The following is a 21,571-nucleotide window of genomic DNA, read 5'->3' as shown; positions in this document are numbered from 1 at the left end:
CAGCTACAACACGGTAACTTAGATCTGATATTTTGGGGGAGAGACTGATCACATCAGGCCCACAAAGCAGTCAGTGGTTCAGGAATACAAGCTTCAGTAGGTGCATTTTCAGGGCAGAAACGAGTGAGGCTGGACCCCTCCAGGACTCTCTTCCCCTTGAATGGATGTTCTCTCCACAAAAGACCTGAATCTCTTCCTTGGGGTACTTCTGTCTTCATCTTTCTAAACTTGCCCTACAAGTCCAAATATTGAGAATTACTGGATCGTGGAGTTGTCTTCTGATTGTGCACATGGTTATGCTGGATTTTCCATGAACACCACGGGCAGTTTTTTCCAGAAGAGACCATCAGAGAAAATGAGCGTTATTTTTATACACATGGCTCACTAATAATTCAGGTTGGTGCTAACTATTATCTTCCCCTTTTGAATGCAGGCTTATATTTGAACCTTTCATAGCCATTAGCCTGAATGCATTTATTAAAGAAGACCTGAGAGCAGAGAGAGGCAGAGGCATCCGTGCAGGTAACTTTGGGGCTAGACAATAATCATCTGACTTCCCAACGGCTAGCACCCACTTTTCTGAGCATATCAGGTCAAAGTGAATGAGCACGGGAGAACATCCAGGAACTGCTGACAGTAAGGAAAGGAGAACATAAATTGGTAGATCTAGAACAGAAGGTGGGGGAAAGCAGCCATGGGTAAGAGGCCACCAAAGTGCAGTGACTACATGTTTTCCCGTGGATGACAACATACGCCTCTGAAAACACTTTCCAGAGGTCTACAAATTCCTGTGCCAGAGGAAAACAGTCACAGCGCCGTGATAGGCTCCCAGCCTGGGAGAACAGGGTAAGGGAAGACAGGAGGAGGGGCTACACCTATGGGTCTTCATTCAACTCCCAATGTTTCCGGGGTATAGCTGCCCAGTCAAGCACCAGCCAAGGCCCTGAAAGCTCCTGCAAGAAGAAGGACCAGTCAGCCCCTAGCCTTAGGGCACTGAGAAACCAGGTGGAGAGGAAGCTCTTGGTGAGGGAGATTGATGAACTGACCACCAAAATTCCTCTTACAAGTGAGATAAAATATGCAATCTTCCTGAAACCAATAGAATCCACTATTTCAGTCGTGAAATTGTTTTAAGATCTTAAATGACAGGAAAACCCAAACCAGCATTAGTTGGGCCCAGGTTCATTAGTAGAGGGGTCCTACCTCCCCACCACTGAAGGGTATATAAAAAGTACATCTTCTGAGGAAGCCCCAGCCCACAGATGTTCCCATGAGCAACCCCGAGACTGCTGAGTGCTGCGAAGTCTGCCTCGGGTGCAGGGAAGGAGGGAAAGAGAGGGGAGCTCTCTCCCCAGGTGGGAGAGGGACAGCTCTGTAGGCGGGAACTGTGGCAGGGTGGTGGGGACAGTCACAGGCAGTTCTCCATGTGGGTGGCCTGCACTTGGTCCCCAGACCAAGTCCTATGCCACCTGTCTGGGAATATCAGTACAGGTGCAGAATGCAATGACTCTGCCAGCGCTTTACTATACAGAAAGTAAGTCTCATCATTTTATTTGCTGCTTTACATAAAACACTGGCTGGGCAAAGTGAAGCACCAGCAGGCAAGATCCTCGGGCACAGCGGTACAGGGGAGCTATGCGCCAGTTCACAGCGTTGGTTCCAAGCAGCACTCAGGGCCCTCTGTGCAGCAAGGTCCGTGTCCTACCCTCCCGAGCATACACACAAAGGACTCTTCCTATACCTCCAAAAACGCTTTCTGTATCACTGTGCTATGTCTGAGCACAAGAAATTTGTGAAAGTAGACCAGTGTGAAGAACCCCATGCTTTTAGCAGCCTATTATTAGCACTTGTTACTTCAGGTGCCGGAGGATGTACTGAAAACAGGACAAAACATGTTCATTTCTGTGGCCCAGCGGAGTTCCTTCTGCCTTCATTACATTCACTCCCGGCCATGTCGAGACCCTATTCTCTGTTGCTGCTTCACTGTCCTTCCTGGGTGAGGTCAGGATCTGCTGGAGGCCCTGACTGCGCTTCTCGGCCATCAAGGTGCTGGCTGCATAGCCCCGGCTGTGAGGGTGTACGGGCATCTCGGCTGCCCCTAAAGGATTTTTTCCCTGACTTTATTTTCCTGGGGGGAGCAGGGAGCTGTGTGAGGAGTCAAAGCACTATTTTTTTTTTTCAAAGACAAAAATCATCTTTAAAGGTACAAAACGTTGAGCATAAAAATAAAACCTGTGAATGATAAAGGTCTTTAAGCAGCTGGCTGCAAGGGCCGTGCACACGTATCTTACAGAAGGTGAAGTGAAACACAGACCTCTATCATACAGAAAAACCAAGTGCAACAGATCCTTCTGTGACTTAGTCTGGCAACACAATGAAAATTGTCATGTGCTGACGGTATGAAGGGTTTTAGTGTTTGCCACTGGCTATTCTGGGACTCATTTAGGGATCACAAGGGTTAATGGCTCTTCGTCAGCTTACAAGGCCCATCCACTGTAGAAGGCGACAGAAAGTTAATTAGGTGAGATCAGCCGAAACCCCGTTCAGGTTTCTGACTCACTTGATTTTGTGAGAAGCCAACGAGTTGACATATTCTGCCTCCGAAGGAGCCAAAATGAGCAGGCTGCTCCCATGGCAGCCAATCCGGGCGGTTCTCCCGATCCGGTGGATGTATTCAGCAGGTGAAGACGGCGCGTTGTACTAAAAAGGGTAACAAAAATGAAGCATTCACAGATCAAGGGATTGTCATTAATTGGAAGTGCAATACCCCTCACCTGCCTCCAGGTATCCCAAGAATTAAACCCTGGTGCTATGGTTACCCTCACACAATCCCAAGGAGAAGTCACTCAACTCTGAAACCCCTGACTTCACTGGAAATAACGAGGCTCTGACACGCAGACGTGAACAGTGGCCAAGTTTCCGATGAGCGAGCCGCCTTCCTGTCCCAGTATCTCCTCTGTAATTTTACTTCTCCACAGGTCTCTTCATTTTCCTATCTGCATCTTTTCAACCATGATGACTGTGCAAGGTGAAGTCAGAGGCGGGCAGGGGCACCTTTCTGCAGGATGGCCACGTGACCTTGGCCTGCTTCTGTGGCAGACACAGCAGTGGGGCGGAGGCCAGAGGACCAGACGGGGTCAGCAGGGAGGGGCCGGCTGCTCTGATCAGAGTTCACTCTGCTGCAGAGCCCCTGGGAGCTGGTCCCCACCACCTTACTGCACTTCCACTCAATCCCAACGGCACAGAAGTATAGGGCAATTGAGAGGCAGGTTCCCCTCCTGCAGGGACTTACTTCTGCTCCCAATGACAACATTCCTGACTCAAGGGAAAAGGCAGACTCTAACTCAGCAGAATGCATTATCTTTATGGCAATAACTTCGTCATCATGAAAAGGAATTAACCATCTATCCATTCTTCCTTTTTTCGCTTTGTTGCTACATGACTCAAAGATCAGAGGCCCAAAAAGGATAGAATATATTGGGGGGTAGGTGTGTGCCAGGCACATGAATCTCATCAATCTCACAATACAGGAAAGCTCTGAACAGTCTGTCCCGCACCCCCAACATTAAAATATCCTTTTTTTTTTTTTTTTAAGATTTTATTTATTTATTCATGAGAGACAAGGAGAGAAAGAGAGAGGCAGAGGCTCCTCGCAGAGAGCCTGATGTGGGACTTGATTCCGGATCCTGGGATCAGGCCCTGAGCCGAAGGCAGATACTAATCTGCTGAGCCACCCAAGCATCCCTATCCTGCCTTTTTATCTTTACTTTGCTCCGTGGCCATGAGGAAGACACAATGCCTCTAGTCGAAGAGTAGTCTTCTGCAGGGAGCAGATCAGATTTCCTAGCCAGTGACAGGCATGCAATTCCACTAAAATGTGAATAAACCATGACTCACGTAAATGGGGCACGTGTCCCCTGGCCCCCACACAGAAGGGCTTAAAAATACCATTCTGCAGACTAACGAAAAGAAAAAACAAAACTGAAACCACTAGACTCTAGTGCTAACACCTGTACCCTCTGGCAAAGCGTCTAAGGCTAGAGGTATGTGTAAGATGCTGTCAGGGACTTAATTGCCCCCTGCAGGTCAATGTACATGGACACAGCTCTTAGGACAGCTGAGCCATCTCCTTCTGGACACAATGAGACCTCCCAAGGGCCCTAGTAATTCCTGTTATTTTCAGATTGCTGAAACTTTGTGTGTGACATGCATTAGTCTGGGAGCAGGGGAGCCTGCCTCTCCCTCCCATGACCGCTCAGCCTTGGCTGTTTCCCTGCAGCGGGTAGGTAGGCTGGGTTAGGGAAAGATACCAGGAGAATTGTGCAGATAAGGCTGGCTGCTGCCTGGTTACCAGGGCAACACCCAAGAGGCTAATAATAATTATTCCACTTAAAGCTAATGTATCTACTCACAATCTTATATTTCTGCCTTGAGCTCACACCTTAAAAACTTAAAAATTACCTGAACAATCCACGTGACTTGAGGGAGGTCTAAGCCCCGAGCTGCAACATCCTTCAAAACAGAAAAGAGTATGGCTTATGACTGAGTTTCTGAACTTTTGGGCCATGGATCTATCTGATAATCTAATGCAAACTGTGCACCCCCAATGTGCACAGTGGGTACACATGTGTACGTGTACACACACACACACACACACACCAGCATTCAACTTCAGGGACCCACTCAAGTCCATCTGTTCTTGAAAATTCCAACTGAGGGGTAAGTTTCACAGAACACGTCAGTGAAGTGGTCACCACTCTACCTGAAGAACATAAACTGTTAACCTCAAAACTGTCATTATCAGTTGTGTCATGTAAGAACTGTGAAAACGTCTAGCATGTCTTATTACTTTCACGTGGTACCTGAACCACTCTATGATGAATGCATTCATCCCTTCCCTAACAGCAGTGCCTAACAATGACATGGCTTTGAGGCATGCATCTAGAAGATCACCCCCAAATATTCCCTTTCAGAGGTGAGTTGCAAAGTCTTTACTGAGGACTTATCAGCCTCAGATAGCAGTAAAGATCAAATAATGTTCCAAAGACTTAATCAGACATGAAAATTATACAAGCAAAGGAGATATAGTTTTCCTTTTTAGTTGGTTACCACCCAAAGAGTAGAGTTTCTCTCTCTGCTCTCTAGTGTCTGTGTGGTCATTCTGGCAGAGATTAGAGAATAAGTACCTCTCAGTTTTGGGGGATAAATTTACATGGGGCATTCATGTTTAAGCATGACAGTCATAATAAGAATATTCCCCTTCGACATTTACTGAGCACTTACTATACACCAGATGCTGTGCAACACTTCACCTGCATTATCTCAAGTGATCTTCCAAATAACTCCTCAAACAACCTGTACTCCCATTTGATGGTCAGGAAACCAAGTTTCAGACAGATTAAGTAACTCGTCCAGAGACACATAGCTAAAATGTAGAGGCAGTCCGCAAATCCAGGTCTGTTTTACTTTTCCACAGCCATATTATACTATTCCACCATCAAAATAGATGCTGCATCCTTCACAAGCTGCTGGTAGGAATGCAAAATAGTATAAAACCCTATAGTAGGAAATTTGGTAGTATTCAACAAAATTCATATGCATTTGCCCTTTGACCCAGATGCAATCTCACTCTTAGACATCCATCCCAAAAATATACTGGCAAAAATACAACATGCTGCATTTTGGCAAAATGTGTAACTGCACGTGTGGAAAAAGCCCCAATATCTAGCAGGAGACAGGCTGACCAGAATACAGCCATACTTACCCCTGCAGCATAGCGTTGCACAGCTGAGACAGGATGGAGATGCCAGCGTGCAGGCATGGACAATCTCTATGATCTGTTCTGGGTGTGCAGAGTAGGCTTTTGCATGAGAAATGAGGGAAAGGAAATATATCTGCTCATCTTTCAAAAAGAAAGAATGGAGGAAAAAAGCCAAAAGCTTACAAAAAGTTACCTGTAGGGGACGAGGCTGGGGTGGTGGACAAGGGTGGAAGCTGGGCTTCAAGAGGTTTTTATAATTTTGACTGTGAAACATTAGTGTTTTGACAAAAAGAGAAAGACAATGAGCTGTTGTGCCGCAGGAAGTGTGGAGTATCGCCTGTGGTGTATTCTTGCCAAAAACAAAAGCAAATCTAGCCAGGTGTGTAGCTCCAACTCCTGGCTTATAGGATGTGCAGGAGAGGGAGGAGCACGTGGGCCCAACCAAGAAAGTCAAATCCCAAATGTCAAGTATTCTAAAGCACGAAGTCTGGTTTCTTCCAGAAAAAAAATCCAAGGAAAAAAAAGGAGGGTACCTAAAATAAGACATCACATGGGTAGATGGATACATGGAGAGAGGAACTGAGAGATCACCGGGGAACCTACCCCTACAGAACTATCCCCTGTGGTTCTCAGATGGTACAGGGGTTGTGGTAACTTTTATGTTTCTCTTTACGATTTCCTCCGTTGTTTGCTTTTTCGTTCAATGAATGCATATTGTTTCCCCAATTTTTATCTAGAAAAATTTAACCCAACAGAAAAGTTGGAAGAATAGTATGATGAACAGTCATATATCCTTCGTCTAGATTAATCAACTGCTAATCTTCGCACATCTGCTTTCTCTTGCAAAGTAAGTTGCAAATACCACGACATTTTATCCCTAAATACTTTAGCACTTAGTCCCTAAGTCAAGGACAAGAACATTCTTCTACACGATCACAGTATCATCATCGTACCTAAGAAATTTACTATTAAATAACATTATTTTCTAATAATCACCTCATACTCAATTTTTCCACCTGCACCTAAGATTTTTTTTCTTGCCCAACTCAGGAACTGACTCATAGATCATGCATTGTTTTTATTATATCCCTCTAGAATTTCTTAATCTAGAACAATACCCTTGTCCTTAATATTTATTTAACTTTTGAAAGCTCAATTTTGAAGGAATCCAGGAGTCTTGGAAGTACATCCCCGAATCTGTATTTGTCTACCTTATGTCCTCATGATGAGATTCTCGGGGAGCTCTCTGGCAGAAAGACATCAGGATGGGTGTACTTCCCAGTACCTGATGCCAGGAGACACGCCAGGGCAGCCTGTCCCGCACTGGTGGCACTATGTGTGATCCCCCAAGGAAGTGGCATCTACTCGCCCTCTCCACTGGAAGGTACCTTTCTCTTTTGTAACTAATCATTAAACTGGGGAGTAAAACTTTGAGACTGTTTCCCAAAACCTTTTGCCCAAGGGCTTTAGTGTCTACTGACGTTGCTTGTGTGCATCGGCTGTTGTCCTGATGGCAACAAACCGATGGCTTCCTAGGTCTGTCATTCCTGTTTTCCATTTACTAGGAAGTAAAGCACTTTCCCATAAAGCACACACAGCTCGCCTTCCTCTCTCCTTACTTTTCATGCAGAAAGCTTTCCTGGAGAAGAAGAACCCTGCGCAAAGTCTCTGCAGGAAGCACGTTGAGACCCCTGTGCCCTGTGCAGCCCACGGTCAGGGGAGGAGCTGAGGAAGATGCTGGCCCACTGTCATCTAACTCACCAGGAGGGACCACTGAGGGCAGCTGGGATTTGTCTGCCTTCGCTCCGAAGACACCTGAGCTGGCAGGTTTCCTCTGAATGGTGGCTAGGCTGCATTTATTAAGTGCTCAGTGAGAATTTAATGTACTAAGTGTGTCAACCACCCACGAAATGTTTTCAGACAGCTTCCACTGCCCTGAAAACTGAAGGCTGATGTTCCAGAGCTGATGCCTTTGAGAACACAATTTAGAGAGTTCTCTATCTTAAAGGGGATCAGGCACTGCTTTCTACACTAACCACAGTTGATGTCTTTAGAAAAACTGACGGGTTCTTAAATCTGCTAAGCTCTTGTTAAGAAATGATTTATTTTATTTAAGTGCTCTGCAGTGGGAGATGCATGTAGACAACGGGCTGTCTGAGCTTTACAGGCAGGCTTTGTAAAAAATTTAATGCTCATCAGTTTAGTAAATTCAACCAAGAAACACAGATGAAACTCTAAAATAGCATATGACGTTCGTGGAATTCACAGAGCACAAACATGCTGGAACAGTAAGGAAGAATGCCAGCAGCCTTCATGGGACTGTTTGCAGTTTGATTTCCCGCCTGGTGATCAGGCTCGGGGTGGGGGTGGACTGGCTGAGACACCATCTTCCCATCTCCCACTACGTCTTGTCTCGGGCTGTGGGACCCTCACTGCCAGCTACCACCGCTCAGGCTTCACCTAGCCATTTCTGCAAGTCCTCCTTCCTATTCTCAGCCTAGGCTACTACAGAGAACGGTAAAAGGGATAACCTTTGTGGTCTAGGAACAGAGAGAACAGGACTCTACCATCACTGTACAGCCATCCCATCTGAGTCAATGTAGCTCTCTAACCATCAGGTTAACCACCTATACAATGGCTATAAGATCCACCCTATTTATCTCCTATCTTGAGGTTGCTATGAAGACTGCACGAGACTGTGCACGTGGAAGTGCGCTAAGAATTACAAATCCAAGGATTTCATTCCACGACGAAGTAGGAAGCGGCATGGTGGCAATTAGGCGGTGGTTTGCTGATTCTCTTCACACCCACCCACCCGCCTGACCTGGGCAGAGGGCCACAGAGAAGTGGGGTCTGCTCCGTCCCCTGGAATGTCGTCAGCTGGAGGTACTGGACCAACAGGAAACTGACCTGCCCTAGACTCAGCAAGGTTTCACTTCTCTGCCCATCTTAGAACTTAAATCTGGCTCAACTGTATTCCTTTAAGCTAATTAGGGCAAAAGAATTGCTAAAGTCAGTTCTGAAAGACACTCAACGGTGAGGCCTTGAAGGCTCAGGGCTTGACAATTGGCTGCCTCCATGAGACCAAGGAGTACAGATGGAAGGCAGCTTGCTCAGGTGCCAGCCTGTCAGTTGGATTAAAATGACTCATTTATTTACCCAAGAACCTCACAAAGTGCTTTTACTAACAGGGAGAGGGGGCCTGCCGGCTCTCTGAGCAAGGGACGCAGCAAATTCGCCTCTGCCGCCTTCCCGGCCTGCCAAAAGTCATTATTGCCGTGTGTGGAAAGCCATCAGCGGGGTACAGGCCCCCGTTGTCCGGGTGACAGATTGGGCTGCGTAATCAGAGGAGGAAGGAGAGAGTGCAGAAGCTGTCAGAGGCAAGAGATCTTGGCTGGAGCCGCCAAAAAACTGGCAACATGAGTTAGCGTAACTGAGTAAACAGCCAACCATCTCCAAATGATCTTGCCATTAACACGAGTGAAATAAAGTGGAAAAGATAAACTTTACCTCAAAAGCACACCCCAGAGAAAACCAAGAAAGTCTACATTTATTGTCAGTGGTGAACTCACATTCCCATGACTCTTGCAGCCTCACCTCCTGGCCTCCTTTGTCTCCCAGCCTCCTGGCACAGTGGAAATTCCCCAAGAGGAAGGGAAATTAAGAACTGCACAGACGTAACAGTGTGCTTCAAGACAAAAACAACAAAACCCACAAAAAACAAAGAAGGTGGAGGGAAGCAGCATGGGTGATTTGGCTGTCTTCTAAAGAAAGCATGTGCTGGACAGACAACCAAGATATGGTCCCACGGAGAAGCAGCTGGCAGAGCAAGCGGCACTAGGAGAAAGGTTATGGTGCTCTTTCTACCCAGGATGATCAGGGAGCGCCATGTGGATAACCGAGAGCCCAGTGTCAGCCTTAAAACCTCTTCCAGAATATGCTCTTCCAGTTCCTTGTGGGGCTTCCCTTTATCAACTCATCAACACAATAATGCTGTTGAAACCCACCTTCCTCTCCCTTGGCTTAGGGTGAGTTCTTTACCAGAAGCAGGAGGAAGTATTTTGTAAGTAATCTAGTATCTCCTAACTGGTTCCTTTGATTTCTTAATTCCATTTGGGAAAGTGGGCTTTGAACTTTCCAATGGCTCCTTCCTACTAATCCCTACACTCCCTTAACTTGATTTCTTCTCAGATCTACTTCTCTGGAGGACACAAAATTATATTCTGAATGTGTAAGGACCGCTCTTTCACCAACGGGTCTCTCCTGCCCAGACTATTCTCTCACTCCTGCCTGTGCTTCACACCGACCAGCATGGTCTCGCACATTCACTGGGAACCCACAGTACACAAAGCCACGGACCAGCGTCCTGAGAGGCTGTATAAAATAAGAAACATTCTTGCTTGAATATGTGTATAATTAGAATGAAAGAAACATACACACACACACCCTCAACCGTTCTGAACAACAGAAAAGTCGGCAGAGAGGAAAATGGATTGGGGGGGGGGCGGATTTTCAAGCAGTAACTAGCAGCACTGTGAGTTTCTGAGCAGTTATACCACAGTTCCCCACTTCTCATGCAAACATTCAGTCTTCTGAGCTTGCTAACAGATCTTGGAATGATAAATCAAAACAGCAAAAGGCATGGTACGAAGGGGAGGGACAATCCCCTTGCTACAATTAACAACATGATTCCTCTTTATCAAAAGAAGCCAGTTCTCCATCTGCCTTGTCCTGACATGGCCCCCGTTCCTCATTAACACTAAGGAGGCTCCTGGAGAGCATGCAGAGGGCCTGGCAAGCAACAGGCTGCTTAAAAGGCCACGGAGTGACAGCATCTCCCCAATCTAGCCATGATCTATGGCAGTGGGTCTCCTGTGCCTACAGCTCTCAGGCACCAGAAGCTTCAGGCTGAAGCAAACGAATATGGTAAAAGTAGAAGGAATTCTGACAGCGTGAATGAAGACCTCCTCATCACCAGGGGACCATGTGCTTGGACCCAGGCTTAGAGATGGCTGGGAGTGAGCCCCTCCCCCAGCTCTTCTGAGGTAATCTTCACTGCACAATGAAAGGGAGGTGAGGCTGGCAGAAGGGCAGCACACTGGAAGGTTCCTCAACAAGCAAACAAACATACACCAAGAAACTTTAATGAAATCAGATTGTGGGCAAGTGAGAGTTGGCTTCCTGCGCAGCACCCAGGACTGGTGGGGGACGAAGGGGTTGGGGTGCTATGCTCTGCCAAGTCAGTGGTGCTCTTTGGCTGACCTCACTTCATGCAGGTATTAGCCAGATGAAACAAGTAAAGTCATCACAGGCTTCTGACCCCACTGAGAATTATCCATCAGAAAGAATGACCTTTACTTCCATGTAAACCTACTAAAAAACCCAAAACCAACACCAACCAAAACACTGAACTTCAAATCCCTGGAGTCCTCTTTGAGACCCAGAGTTGAACCGTGTCTGTAAAACACACCAGGAGACTTGACAATTTTCCACCAGGGATAAACCCAACATCTTAAAGGTCAAAGGTAAAACATTTTGTTCTGTCATAAACTCCACACAAAGGTTCCTACCGCCTCCTGTTTCACCTTGGACAGCCTGTAACATTCACCCCTCAGGCACATCGAGTGTATGAAAAAGGGGGACTTATTCCCACTGTGCAAGCATAACATCAGCCTCCCTTTCTTTAGAAAAAGGCAGGCAGACATTGATGGTTCTCAACACTGCTGTTTCTTGGGCCCCAACTATTCATCCATTCGGTCCACAGGTATTGAGTGTGTACACGCACCTGCTCTGTGCCAGACACTGGCATGAGACTGTAGACAAAACACAGTCTATCTCTAGGGGCTTGCGATCTCGGGGAAGAATACCTAGACCAGGTGTGATGAGTGCTGTAAAAGAAGTGCAGGGTGCACTAGGAGTGCCCAATGGGGAAAAACTGGGGCTCCTGGAGTTCACTTTCCTGAAAAACTGAAATTGAAGGGGAGGCCTAAGGAAGGGCTAGCTTCCCAGGCAGAGGGAATGCATGTATGAAGGCCCCGAGGCCAGAAAACAGGAAGGATGGTACATTCAGGGAGCAGAAAGAGGAGCCTGCCTGGCTGAGGGCAGGGAGCAAGTAGTGGTGGTGGTGGTGGTGTGGAGACCATGGCGACAGGAAGGGGTCAAGTATATTATCTGGACTCATCTTCACTTCAGATCTGGCCTTTCAAGATTATTGAGGATGAACACAAGCTTCTGATTTGTGAGTGGGCTTTACAAAGGGTAAGGCTACTGGGTCAGACACAGTCTTCCTCAAGAGGCAAGCATGTCAGTAGTGAGACTGTTCCCAGATCTGGACAACCAAGTCACAGAGCCACCATTTGCCACACTCGTGTGAGAGCTGCCACCCTATGATGAGCGGGTGACTGGGTAGCCACCTTGTACAGAAGAAACAAAGCTGTACTCACTCACCCTGTGTTTAGAAAGATGACAACGTGTGTTACCTTGAAAACTGAATGCAGAAGATGGGTTTCTTAAAAACTAACTGCACGAAAAAGTGAGGCCTAGACAGATATGCCAATAGCCAACAACAGTCTTTGTTCTGCCCAGCACTCGCCCACTGGATGACCCTGTTAACAGTGCAATTTCATGACTGTATCAACAGGGATTTCTCAAATAACCAGCTGGGGGTTCAGTTACACCCTCCAAAACAGCAAGGAGGGAAGGTACTTTAATCTTGGGAGCCACGGTGAAGTGAATCCCCAGACAAGGAGGCACTGAAGGTGTGAGTTTTCAATCTCAAAACAGCACACAAGAGGTAGATGAGAAAGGCCAGCTCTGTGCTGGAGGTGGTGGCTGTCCACGCCCACAAAGACTGAAGTCGAGTGACAAGGCCCTGAAAACTACAAGGGCAAATGAGACTTTTAAACAACAGCAAAGAAAATCTGTCCAAGTTCATGTATTTTCCTTTTAAAAAAGGCAAGCAGAGGCAAGGAGAGTGGTTCTGTTTCAAAAAGACTTTCTCAGCTCTAATTACTCCCGATAGCTGTAATTTACACGTTTTTGGTGGATAGAAATCGCCAAGATTCACACGTTTTCAGACCAACAGCTGCCACGATTAGTGAGCAAATCGGCAAGACTTCTGCGCAGTGGCACAGTCAGGTGACACAACCAGAAGTGCAAGGCAACCAGCCGCACCCAGAGGCCCCTGCTATCCCTGCAGTCTGTGAGGCGACCTGTCGAGAGGAATGGCAGGAGTTTCCAGCCTCCCTGGGGAGTGCAGAGGAGTACGTACCGTGCACAGAAGGATGCCTGTTTCACAATGTGAGAATTCTTGAAACACTGCTGTTCTTTCCTACAAAAAGAAGGAAAAACACAGCCTTACAACTCTGAGGTCAGTCCCAAAAGAGTGGGCTTAGGTTCCCCTAACTCCCCCATGCCTTGCTGCTAGAATAATTTTTAGGCACTGAGAGCCTTTATCAAAGAAGAGGAAGAAGCAGATTCTTCACATCTTTTCACCAGACCCTGTCCTTACAGGACTAGGCTTTCTCAGACTGTAACAAAGTAATGGAGTTTTGGGGGCAGCACATCTTACGAAGGCAGGCCCAGAGGGGCATACCCTTCAGGAACAGCCAAGACCAGGAGCAGGCAAGGCCAAAGGCCACAGATTACTGCACTCCAGGTTCCCAACTCCGAATTTATTCTAAACATGTTTTTCTACAGGTAGTCTAGAGGCATGAAGAACAGCCACCTTTCTTACAGGGCAACTTTTTAAAAAGTGAATTTTAAAGAAAACACAAAAATTATAAAAACCATGTATTTTAACTGTGGAAAATTATTTATTTTTAAGTCAGAGGAAGAAAACCAAATTGTCCCACCACTCAAAAGCAAATCACCACTAGCAATCCCTTCTAGGCACATGACCCAACATGTGGGTTCTTAAACAGAATATGAACATCCTTTCATGCCAATAAATCTCCAAAATAACATCATCTTTCGTGACTACAGTGTTCAGCCCATTCAAGGCTCCGTTACCAGCGTTTGTCTCCAGTTGTTTGCTGTTATACCCAGTGCTGTGATAAACACCTTTAGAGATTAATAGTGGTATACATGTTTCACTATTATTCCCTTGGGGTAAAACCCTGAAGGCAGTCTCACTGCACCACATGTGTCCACTTAAAAGGCTTGCTAAAGGCACACTCAATGTAGGTTGAGTCACAGCACAGGAGCAGTTCAGATTTGGCATGTCTCTCTGTCAGCCAATAGGAAAAGGAATACAACCAAACCACTAAAAGTCTGGAAAAAAGAAAAAAGTGATGTCTCTCTGTGTGCTGGCACAGCCACCATGCCACTGGGGTGTAGCTCATTTTGATCCTTTGCGTCCATCTATTTTGTCACATGGCTAGAATTCACTTAGTCCAGTGGGTAATGACAACCAGCATGCACAGAATGCTGCCATGTTCCACATAGCTTCTTGTACTCTACATGCCTGGACTTCACCTAACCCGTGTGACAACCCCACAAGCAGTATTATCACCACCCCCATTTCCAGAAAGAGAAGCTTAGCTTGGAAAGGTAAGGTCACTTCTTGCCCAAGAGACACGCACGCAGCAAAAGGATGGACTGGTACCCGGACCCAGAGAGCCATGTTCCAGATCTGGCACCCAGGCACCTGCTACATTTGCCCAGAGTGCTGCACAGTCTTTAGAAGGGCCATGTTTAACAGTTGCATTGGAGAGTGATAATTAGAAAAGTTCAGAAAAGCCTGTGAGACATCCTGTGGACTGGACATAAAATATTCAGATGTGGTGTAAGGAAAAAACTGCCAAACCCAGAGTATTCCTCACAGTGATCAGGCAGGCAACTTCTTCAAACAGCAACTTCTCCCTAATGCTCACAGTCAGGGCCACGTAACCACCAGGGAGACCACACTAAGGTCACATGGAGCAGCGGCCAGGCAGATTCTTTTAGCTTAGTGTGGGACGAGATGGCCCATAGAACGAAATATAGAGATACCACCTCCTATTTCTACCCATCTCATGAAAAGGCCATGAAGGCTAAATACTTAATAAACAGAGTAACACAAGGGGTACACTAACCATTCCAGAAAGAGTGAGAACAGCAGTAATAACGGCACCTACATCCACAGAGCATGCAGGAACCATGTCCTACACTGAGCACGTACTCTGCGTTAACCCAGTGCATCATCACACCAACCCTGTAAAGTAAGTACTAGGATCACCTCCATTTTAGAGATGTGCTAACTGGGGCACAGAGAGGTGTCATGCTCTTCTGAGGTCCTACAGCCAGTAAAGGTGGAGGCAAGGACAGGAGCACACAGCTGTGAGTGCCCTGCTAGGACCACTGCCCTCCCAATGTGAGCCAAATGGTTTGAAAGATTTTTACTACAGAGCCTTCTGCATAACCTCTTCAAATTCTTAGATCCACCTGAGTCCATCCCCAGCTCCCTTGTCATCCTCATGGCCACCTGCAGAAGGCCTCAGGTGAAGAAGACCAAGAGGAGGAGGAGCAAACACTGTAAGTGGCATTAAATTGTGAAATCAACAAACTCAATTAAATCAGGGACCCTGAAGTTAAAAAAGCAAGAGTTTATAAAATGCATGAAGCCTGGACCACTCAGGAAATTCAATCCAGTCTTGTGGTAAATAGGAAGCTGTGTCCTTGAGTGACCTTGAGCAAGTTCCCTTTTCTGAGGCTCCACACCCTTAATTATTAAAATGACAAAAGTGAGCACAAGAAGTATGCTGGACCAGATTGACTTTAACATCTCCTTCAGCTCTAAAGATGTGTTTTCAAGCTGGTTCAAGTCTTGCTCTGATTCCTGGTTGTCTCTCCTTCTGCCTGTCTCCTGGTAGCGCTTGGTCACCTCCTCCTTAGAAAAGATGGCTCCCCCACACAGAGCCCACACGTTCCTCTTCCACGCCAGTGGGCTCCCTTCAGCGTGCTCTCCACTGACTCCCTACAGGGAACGAGGACCATGCAGCTCAGAACCTAAAATCAGGGAGACACTATTCTCCTCTTCCTGAACAACAGATTACTCAGAGCTGAGACCCTGAAGCCCCTCTCCCAACCAAGGTGTTGAGTGAAAGCGCTGTATCTTGTTGACAATGACAGCAGTCGCGCTCAGCAGTACCATATGGGATCCACAATTTAGCTCCATTAATGCTCTTAATTTGAAGACATCAAGCCCTAATTACACACTGGGTACTAAAAAGGCAAAACCCTTCCCTGGTGCCAGCTACTTAGTGGTACTCTGTTGCCTTAACAGCTGGTTGAGGTAGATTCAGGCCAAGACAGGCCTGTGAGCTCTCTCAGGTGGAAGAGGGCAGCTCTTGGAGCAAGAGCACACAGGAACAACAGACGCCCTTGCCCACACCGACGCAGCCGAGGTGTCCGCTTCCAGGCCCAGCAGGTCGCCTGCCTAAGGCTCATCCCTGCCTCACCCAGGGGAGCCTGAGAGGGAAGGCAACGCTGGCCCTGGAAGACATATTCATGTTCCTCGGACATGGGTGTGCTCCTGGGTCCACCCCTGGGGACAGTGTGGTGCTCACCTCCTGCGCCATGTTGCCGTGCAGTCGCAGGAATTTTAATTGTGTGGAGGCAGATGGTGGCCGTCCTGACGCCAGGGTCCCTGAGCAGCTCGGCAGGGTCTGGAGGAAGAGGTGGTAGTGGAACTCCACCAGCTCACAACTTGAGAAAAAAACGAGCATCTTCTGGTCTTTTTCAAACTACATAGGTACAAAAGGGGAAAGAATGACCACACATTTTTATAAGATCAGGTGAGGCTAAGATGAGGATTTCTCTAAAATCTAGTCAAGCTGGCCCCAATTTGGCCACACAGGTGACAGACAGCTCTGAATTATTTTACAAAAATAACCCTAATACAACATGCTACAAAGAGGAGATGAAAGGAAAATGACAGAGCTGTAACTTCCACTGGCTTTCCTGAATCTGAGATAAACAAATATGCCGTAGTCTAAGGCTGTGCACCACTGTTCCTGTCACCCATCCAGGGCTTGCCACACACATACCCCTGCCCAGCTAGGACCATGAATGCGGCAGATGTGAAGCTTCACCCTCCGGCCTCTGCATGCCCCCGTCTCCTACCTACTAGGAAAAATTATTACATGGTCCAGGAAATAATAAATGCTGGGATTGTAAAAACCATGAGCACAGGGGCCTCTGTCTGGCCACGTTTGGTAGGTCTCTGCCACCTGTGACACTCCTGGTTCTCAGGCCCAGAAGAGGACATGGACAGACTTCCTATCAAATGTGACAGTGATTGCTGACCTCTGGTTCTATACCACAACCCTGGAATTGCTGACTCCTAAGGTCTGCATTTGCAAACATGGAGGAGTTGGGAAACTTCCCTGTGTGTGTGAGGGTCTCTCAGTTCGTTGCTATCAATGCCTGACACACCCACAAAAGAACAGGATCTTCTTCCCTCAAATGGGCCAGGCCTTAGTGTAGTCCCACCTTGCACTTCTGTAGGATGAAGGCTGCCAGGGTGACAAGTCTCAGTTTGCTGGGAACTAATGTCACATGCTGATCGAGACTCTCAGGAATTGCAAAGCTGTCCAGCTCACCACAAGCTGGAAGAGGGGAGGCCTCAGGAACCGCTCTGCCCTTTAGGTCAGACTGCCCATGGTGTTCGTCCAGGACAGAAATCCTAACTGGACTGAGCAAGCTGATACCAGCGAGCCATGTCACACCTCGGAGCAAAAGTGAAAAAAGTAAAACAGGTGACAGGTACAAGTTGTGAAACTTATCTTGTACAGGTACCACACCCCCACCACCACCCGCCACACATCCAGGCTTAGGAAGAGGCTCCCTATGGGCAACACCAGGGCCACAATGGCCTGCCCTCGGGTCAGTCTGGTGTGGGAAGCCCACTCATTCCACACAAGTGTTTCTCAGCTCTAACCCAGGGAAGACCACTGAAAGGAACACTAACAGCCATCTGCTCCCCAGACGGAAGGGTTCTACAGTTTTATCTATTGATGAAAGGGTGTCATGGGATTCTTTCACAGGGCTTTATAGGTTTATAAGCCTTCTCAGAACCTTTATTGTATTGACATGCACTAGGAATTTCTAAGAGAAGGAGGAAACATGAGGCATCCCCCAAACTTCTGAGCACAGCGTGATGGATTATCTCTTAAAATTAATGTCACTTAGGATATACATTTTGAGAACTGGGATGTGCACACTGTCAGAGGGCCAGTAAAATGGGTAACCCAGACCTGAGAACACAAAAGCTGGGTTGTGCTAGGTGGGTGACTCTGCTGGCAGCCACTGCCAAGCCTTGGTGCCCCCAACTATGAAGGAGAGCTCAGAATGTCTATCTTATAGCATGGAAAGATAGAAATGAACTTAAAGAAGTCTCTGCTTAAGGATCCGTGTTCTTTAGCAGAAAGGTAGCCTGATAACACCGACAAACGGGAGTCAGCGTTTTCTCTTCCTCTTGCCCTGCCACGAGCAGCTCTGCATCTGCTCCACCCTCCCCTCCCATGCCCCATGGAGCACAGCAGAGCCTGACAAGACTAAAGAAGGAGGCTGGGGGTGCAGGACAGGAGTCTGAAAAGGCAGTGCTTCAGGGACACCTCCCTCTTCACCCTCTGCCCCCTGCCCTGAGAACCTCCGGACAAATGATGCGTGTTACGTCCACATCCTTCCTCCTGGCTGAACAAAGAGCATTCCTTTTCAATTCACCTTCTGTGAGTGTTGCTGACAGCAAGACATTCTGTCGTTTCTGGCACTCGGCGTTGAGAGCATTGAGTATCACAGTGATATCCTTTTCAAAACCCAAATCCAAGATTCTGTGGTTTCAAAAGAGGGAAATTTTACTCTGCATCCAAAGTAAAGACTGCAATGAGGAGAAGAAATAGCTCTTTTCTCCTACTTTTCATGCTTCTGGGTGAGGCTCACCTGTCTGCTTCATCCAAAATCAGCCACCGTATTCGACAAAAATGAATGTTCTTCGTGGATTTTATATGATCCACTAGTCGCCCAGGAGTCGAGATAAGGATATTTATTCCTTTGCGGAGTCTGTTTAAAATTATGTATCATAAAGTAAATCAAATGGAGCTGTATCAATAGCAAACACAAGAAACAGGCATGGGAGACAGATTCATGTCTAGCACCGATGTGCACAGCTTGAAGCCATGACAAACACGATGACAAATGGATATACATATATCTGAGTTTCCATTTTCCTCCCAAGTTTCTCTTATAGAATGTAATTATTAAGATCCAAAATTCTATTAAATTCATATAACCTTAAATTTGAGAAGAATCTGTACTATATAATCCAATGCCCTTTATCTGATCCATGGATCCTCTCTTTCTAGAACATTTCAGATAGATGGTTATCTAGCCTGTTCCTGAAAGTTTCTGTGCCAGGGAACCTCCAACCTAAACGAGTTATTCCACAGCTATGTGATCTAATGGCTAGAATGTTTTCTTATATGGAATACTTTCTCTGTAAGCTCCGTACAATGGGGGACCAGCTTTGTCCCGTAGACTAAAGAGAATAAATCTAAGTTTTTGCTTCCAAGCATCCTTTATCCCATATTTCCACAGCAATAAAATCTTCCAATTTTTAGCTAAGTATAGTTTCCAGCCTCTCTTGAAGTTAAGTATGGTTGTGTGCCTATGTTTAAGGATGGGATAGAAGGATAAAGGGAATATGCAAAAACCACAAGTATCTTTGGAGGGAGGACGTACAATTATCTTTGTTCATACTGGCAGGGAACAAGATGTAATGGCTGGAGCTCTAGCAACTCTCTAAGACTATGGAGTACCCTTAAAAATGGAAACTTGATACAAAAAGATAAAAGGGACCTAGATCCGGACACCAGAGCACCAGAACCAACCTGCAATGGGCTACCGTCAGGCTTCTCAAATGTGAAAGAAAAATAAAACTGCCACATGTTTGTGCCACTGCTGTTTGTGGTTGTTATTTATAACTGAATCAAATCTAACCAATACCTTTAGATTTCAAGTTTAACATTTATTCAATTACAAACTGCATACATACACACACATGACTGGGTGTTACTACTGAACGTCAAGATTTAATATAATAGAAATGTTTCAGAAAGAATATACAATTTGGGATTTACCTGTTGCAACATTTTCTCCTGACTTCCAAAACAGAATTAGGAATCAGTGTTTAGGATATAAGAGCAAAGCATAAAGCATCATGTAAGTTTATGATCTTGTTTTCATAGAGCCAAACAAGACCCTAAACTCCCAATGTACACATAAAAGAGACGCCGAGGGGGATGGACACCAAACAAGGCAGACTAGGGGCATGGGGCGGGGATGGAACTTAAGAGGATAGTGTGCATCACTACCAACCACATCAGGAGGAACCCCTTGTAGGTATTTCTTAAGACAGCCCCGTCCACAGGTGACAGCTCCCTGTTGCCTCAAGCTCTCCCTATGCTCTGGGACTAGGAAGCACAGTTTGAGACAAGGCTCTCTCCAGGTTTAGAAGGAACAAGTCTCACTGAGTAGGAAAGCAGAACAGACAGATGCAAATAGCAACAGACAAAAAACAAAGCCCCCATACCTGGCCTTTTCTGACTTCCTCTTCTCTCCTCCCATCAACACTCCGGGCACAATCCAGGTAAAGGGCTATGGAAATCCATCAGATGTGAATTAATGCAAAGCCCCCTTTACTGAAGACACAGAAACTGACTCCAAATTCTTTCTCCTTAGAGAAGCTAGGAGGGAAGACCCAGGCTTCTCATTTGTAGGAGGTATGACTGTGCATGCACAATTCCTAGGCATCACTCTTGTCATGGTTACTAGCAGCAGTCACTTAAATTACAGCTCTATAATGAGCTTCCAGAATTGTGAGAGAAATGGGAGCTTTATTTTATTTTATTTTATTTTATTTTATTTTAAAGATTTTATTTATTTATTCATGAGAGACACAGGGAGAGAGGCATAGACATAGGCACAGAGAAGAGAAGCAGGCTCCATGCAAGGAGCCCAATGTGGGACTCAATACCGGCATCCAGGATCACACCCTGAGCTGAAGGCAGACACTCAACCGCTGAGCCACCCAGGTGTCCCCAAATGGGAGCTTTCTAAATGATTTCTGTAGCTTCTCTACCTCTCCCCATGAAGCCTGAGTTGAAAACACATTCCTTCTTTTTCCTTTCGGGGTATGACAAAACCTAAGCACAAAACCCTCCTTACTCCCCATCCCTGACAAAAGAAAGGACAGATAAGTTCTCCATCTAATTTGGTAGGCTGGCAGGCTATGGCTCTGCAGCCCACTCTCTCTTCTTTCTTAAGCCCTACGTGCAGCCTTCCTGTAGCTTTCCAAGTGATCACTTTGTGGTCGTCCCTCTGAATCTCCACATGTGTCTTGGTAAGGACCACAGTGAACAAACTACAGGACACTAGTCACCTAAGCTAAAAACTGGCAGTTAGTAAAGTTTAAATGAGTAAAATCCTACAAATTATACCTGAGTAGAGACACCCAGAGAATTGAGAAAAACTGAAATAATTCCTTGCTTTTTGAAAACAAAAATAAGACTGGTAGACTTCTCGTTTCTTAAAAAGTCACGGGGAAAAGAGACAAAACTGAACCCATGGCTTACCTTACCTTAAGCAGTTTCTGGACAGTGTCAAAGCTTTGCAAAGCCAGCTGTGAAGAGTGAAAAGTTACAGATAATGAACCAGGCTGTTTTCCACTCCTCCCCAGCAACCTTTTAAAAACTGTTAGACAATGTAGTGATTAGGATTCCAACTCAGACCTTAGGGTAAGATTTAAGAAAAACAAAATGTGATACACAGAAT

At 46.3% G+C, this 21,571-nt stretch overlaps 1 protein-coding gene across 7 annotated transcripts in view; it reads right to left on the bottom strand.

Moving 5' to 3' along the window:
- Positions 1-21,571, bottom strand: part of DDX31 (DEAD-box helicase 31) — a 69,572-nt gene that overhangs the window by 33,531 nt on the left and 14,470 nt on the right. For all 7 annotated transcript variants that reach the window (XM_038548929.1, XM_038548928.1, XM_038548930.1 and 4 more), the window contains 9 exons: positions 21,378-21,419; positions 20,331-20,395; positions 18,683-18,802; positions 18,467-18,573; positions 17,234-17,469; positions 16,309-16,485; positions 13,032-13,091; positions 4,462-4,512; positions 2,561-2,700 (listed from right to left, as the gene is read on the bottom strand). In XM_038548929.1, coding sequence (XP_038404857.1) covers positions 2,561-2,700; positions 4,462-4,512; positions 13,032-13,091; positions 16,309-16,485; positions 17,234-17,469; positions 18,467-18,573; positions 18,683-18,802; positions 20,331-20,395; positions 21,378-21,419 — 998 coding nt within the window. The remainder of the gene's footprint in view (positions 1-2,560; positions 2,701-4,461; positions 4,513-13,031; positions 13,092-16,308; positions 16,486-17,233; positions 17,470-18,466; positions 18,574-18,682; positions 18,803-20,330; positions 20,396-21,377; positions 21,420-21,571) is intronic.

This window comes from Canis lupus, chromosome 9 (assembly GCF_011100685.1).
Source record: "Canis lupus familiaris isolate Mischka breed German Shepherd chromosome 9, alternate assembly UU_Cfam_GSD_1.0, whole genome shotgun sequence".
In the NCBI taxonomy this organism is placed as follows: Eukaryota; Metazoa; Chordata; class Mammalia; order Carnivora; family Canidae; genus Canis; species Canis lupus.
This window is presented reverse-complemented; position numbering and strand designations above follow the sequence as displayed.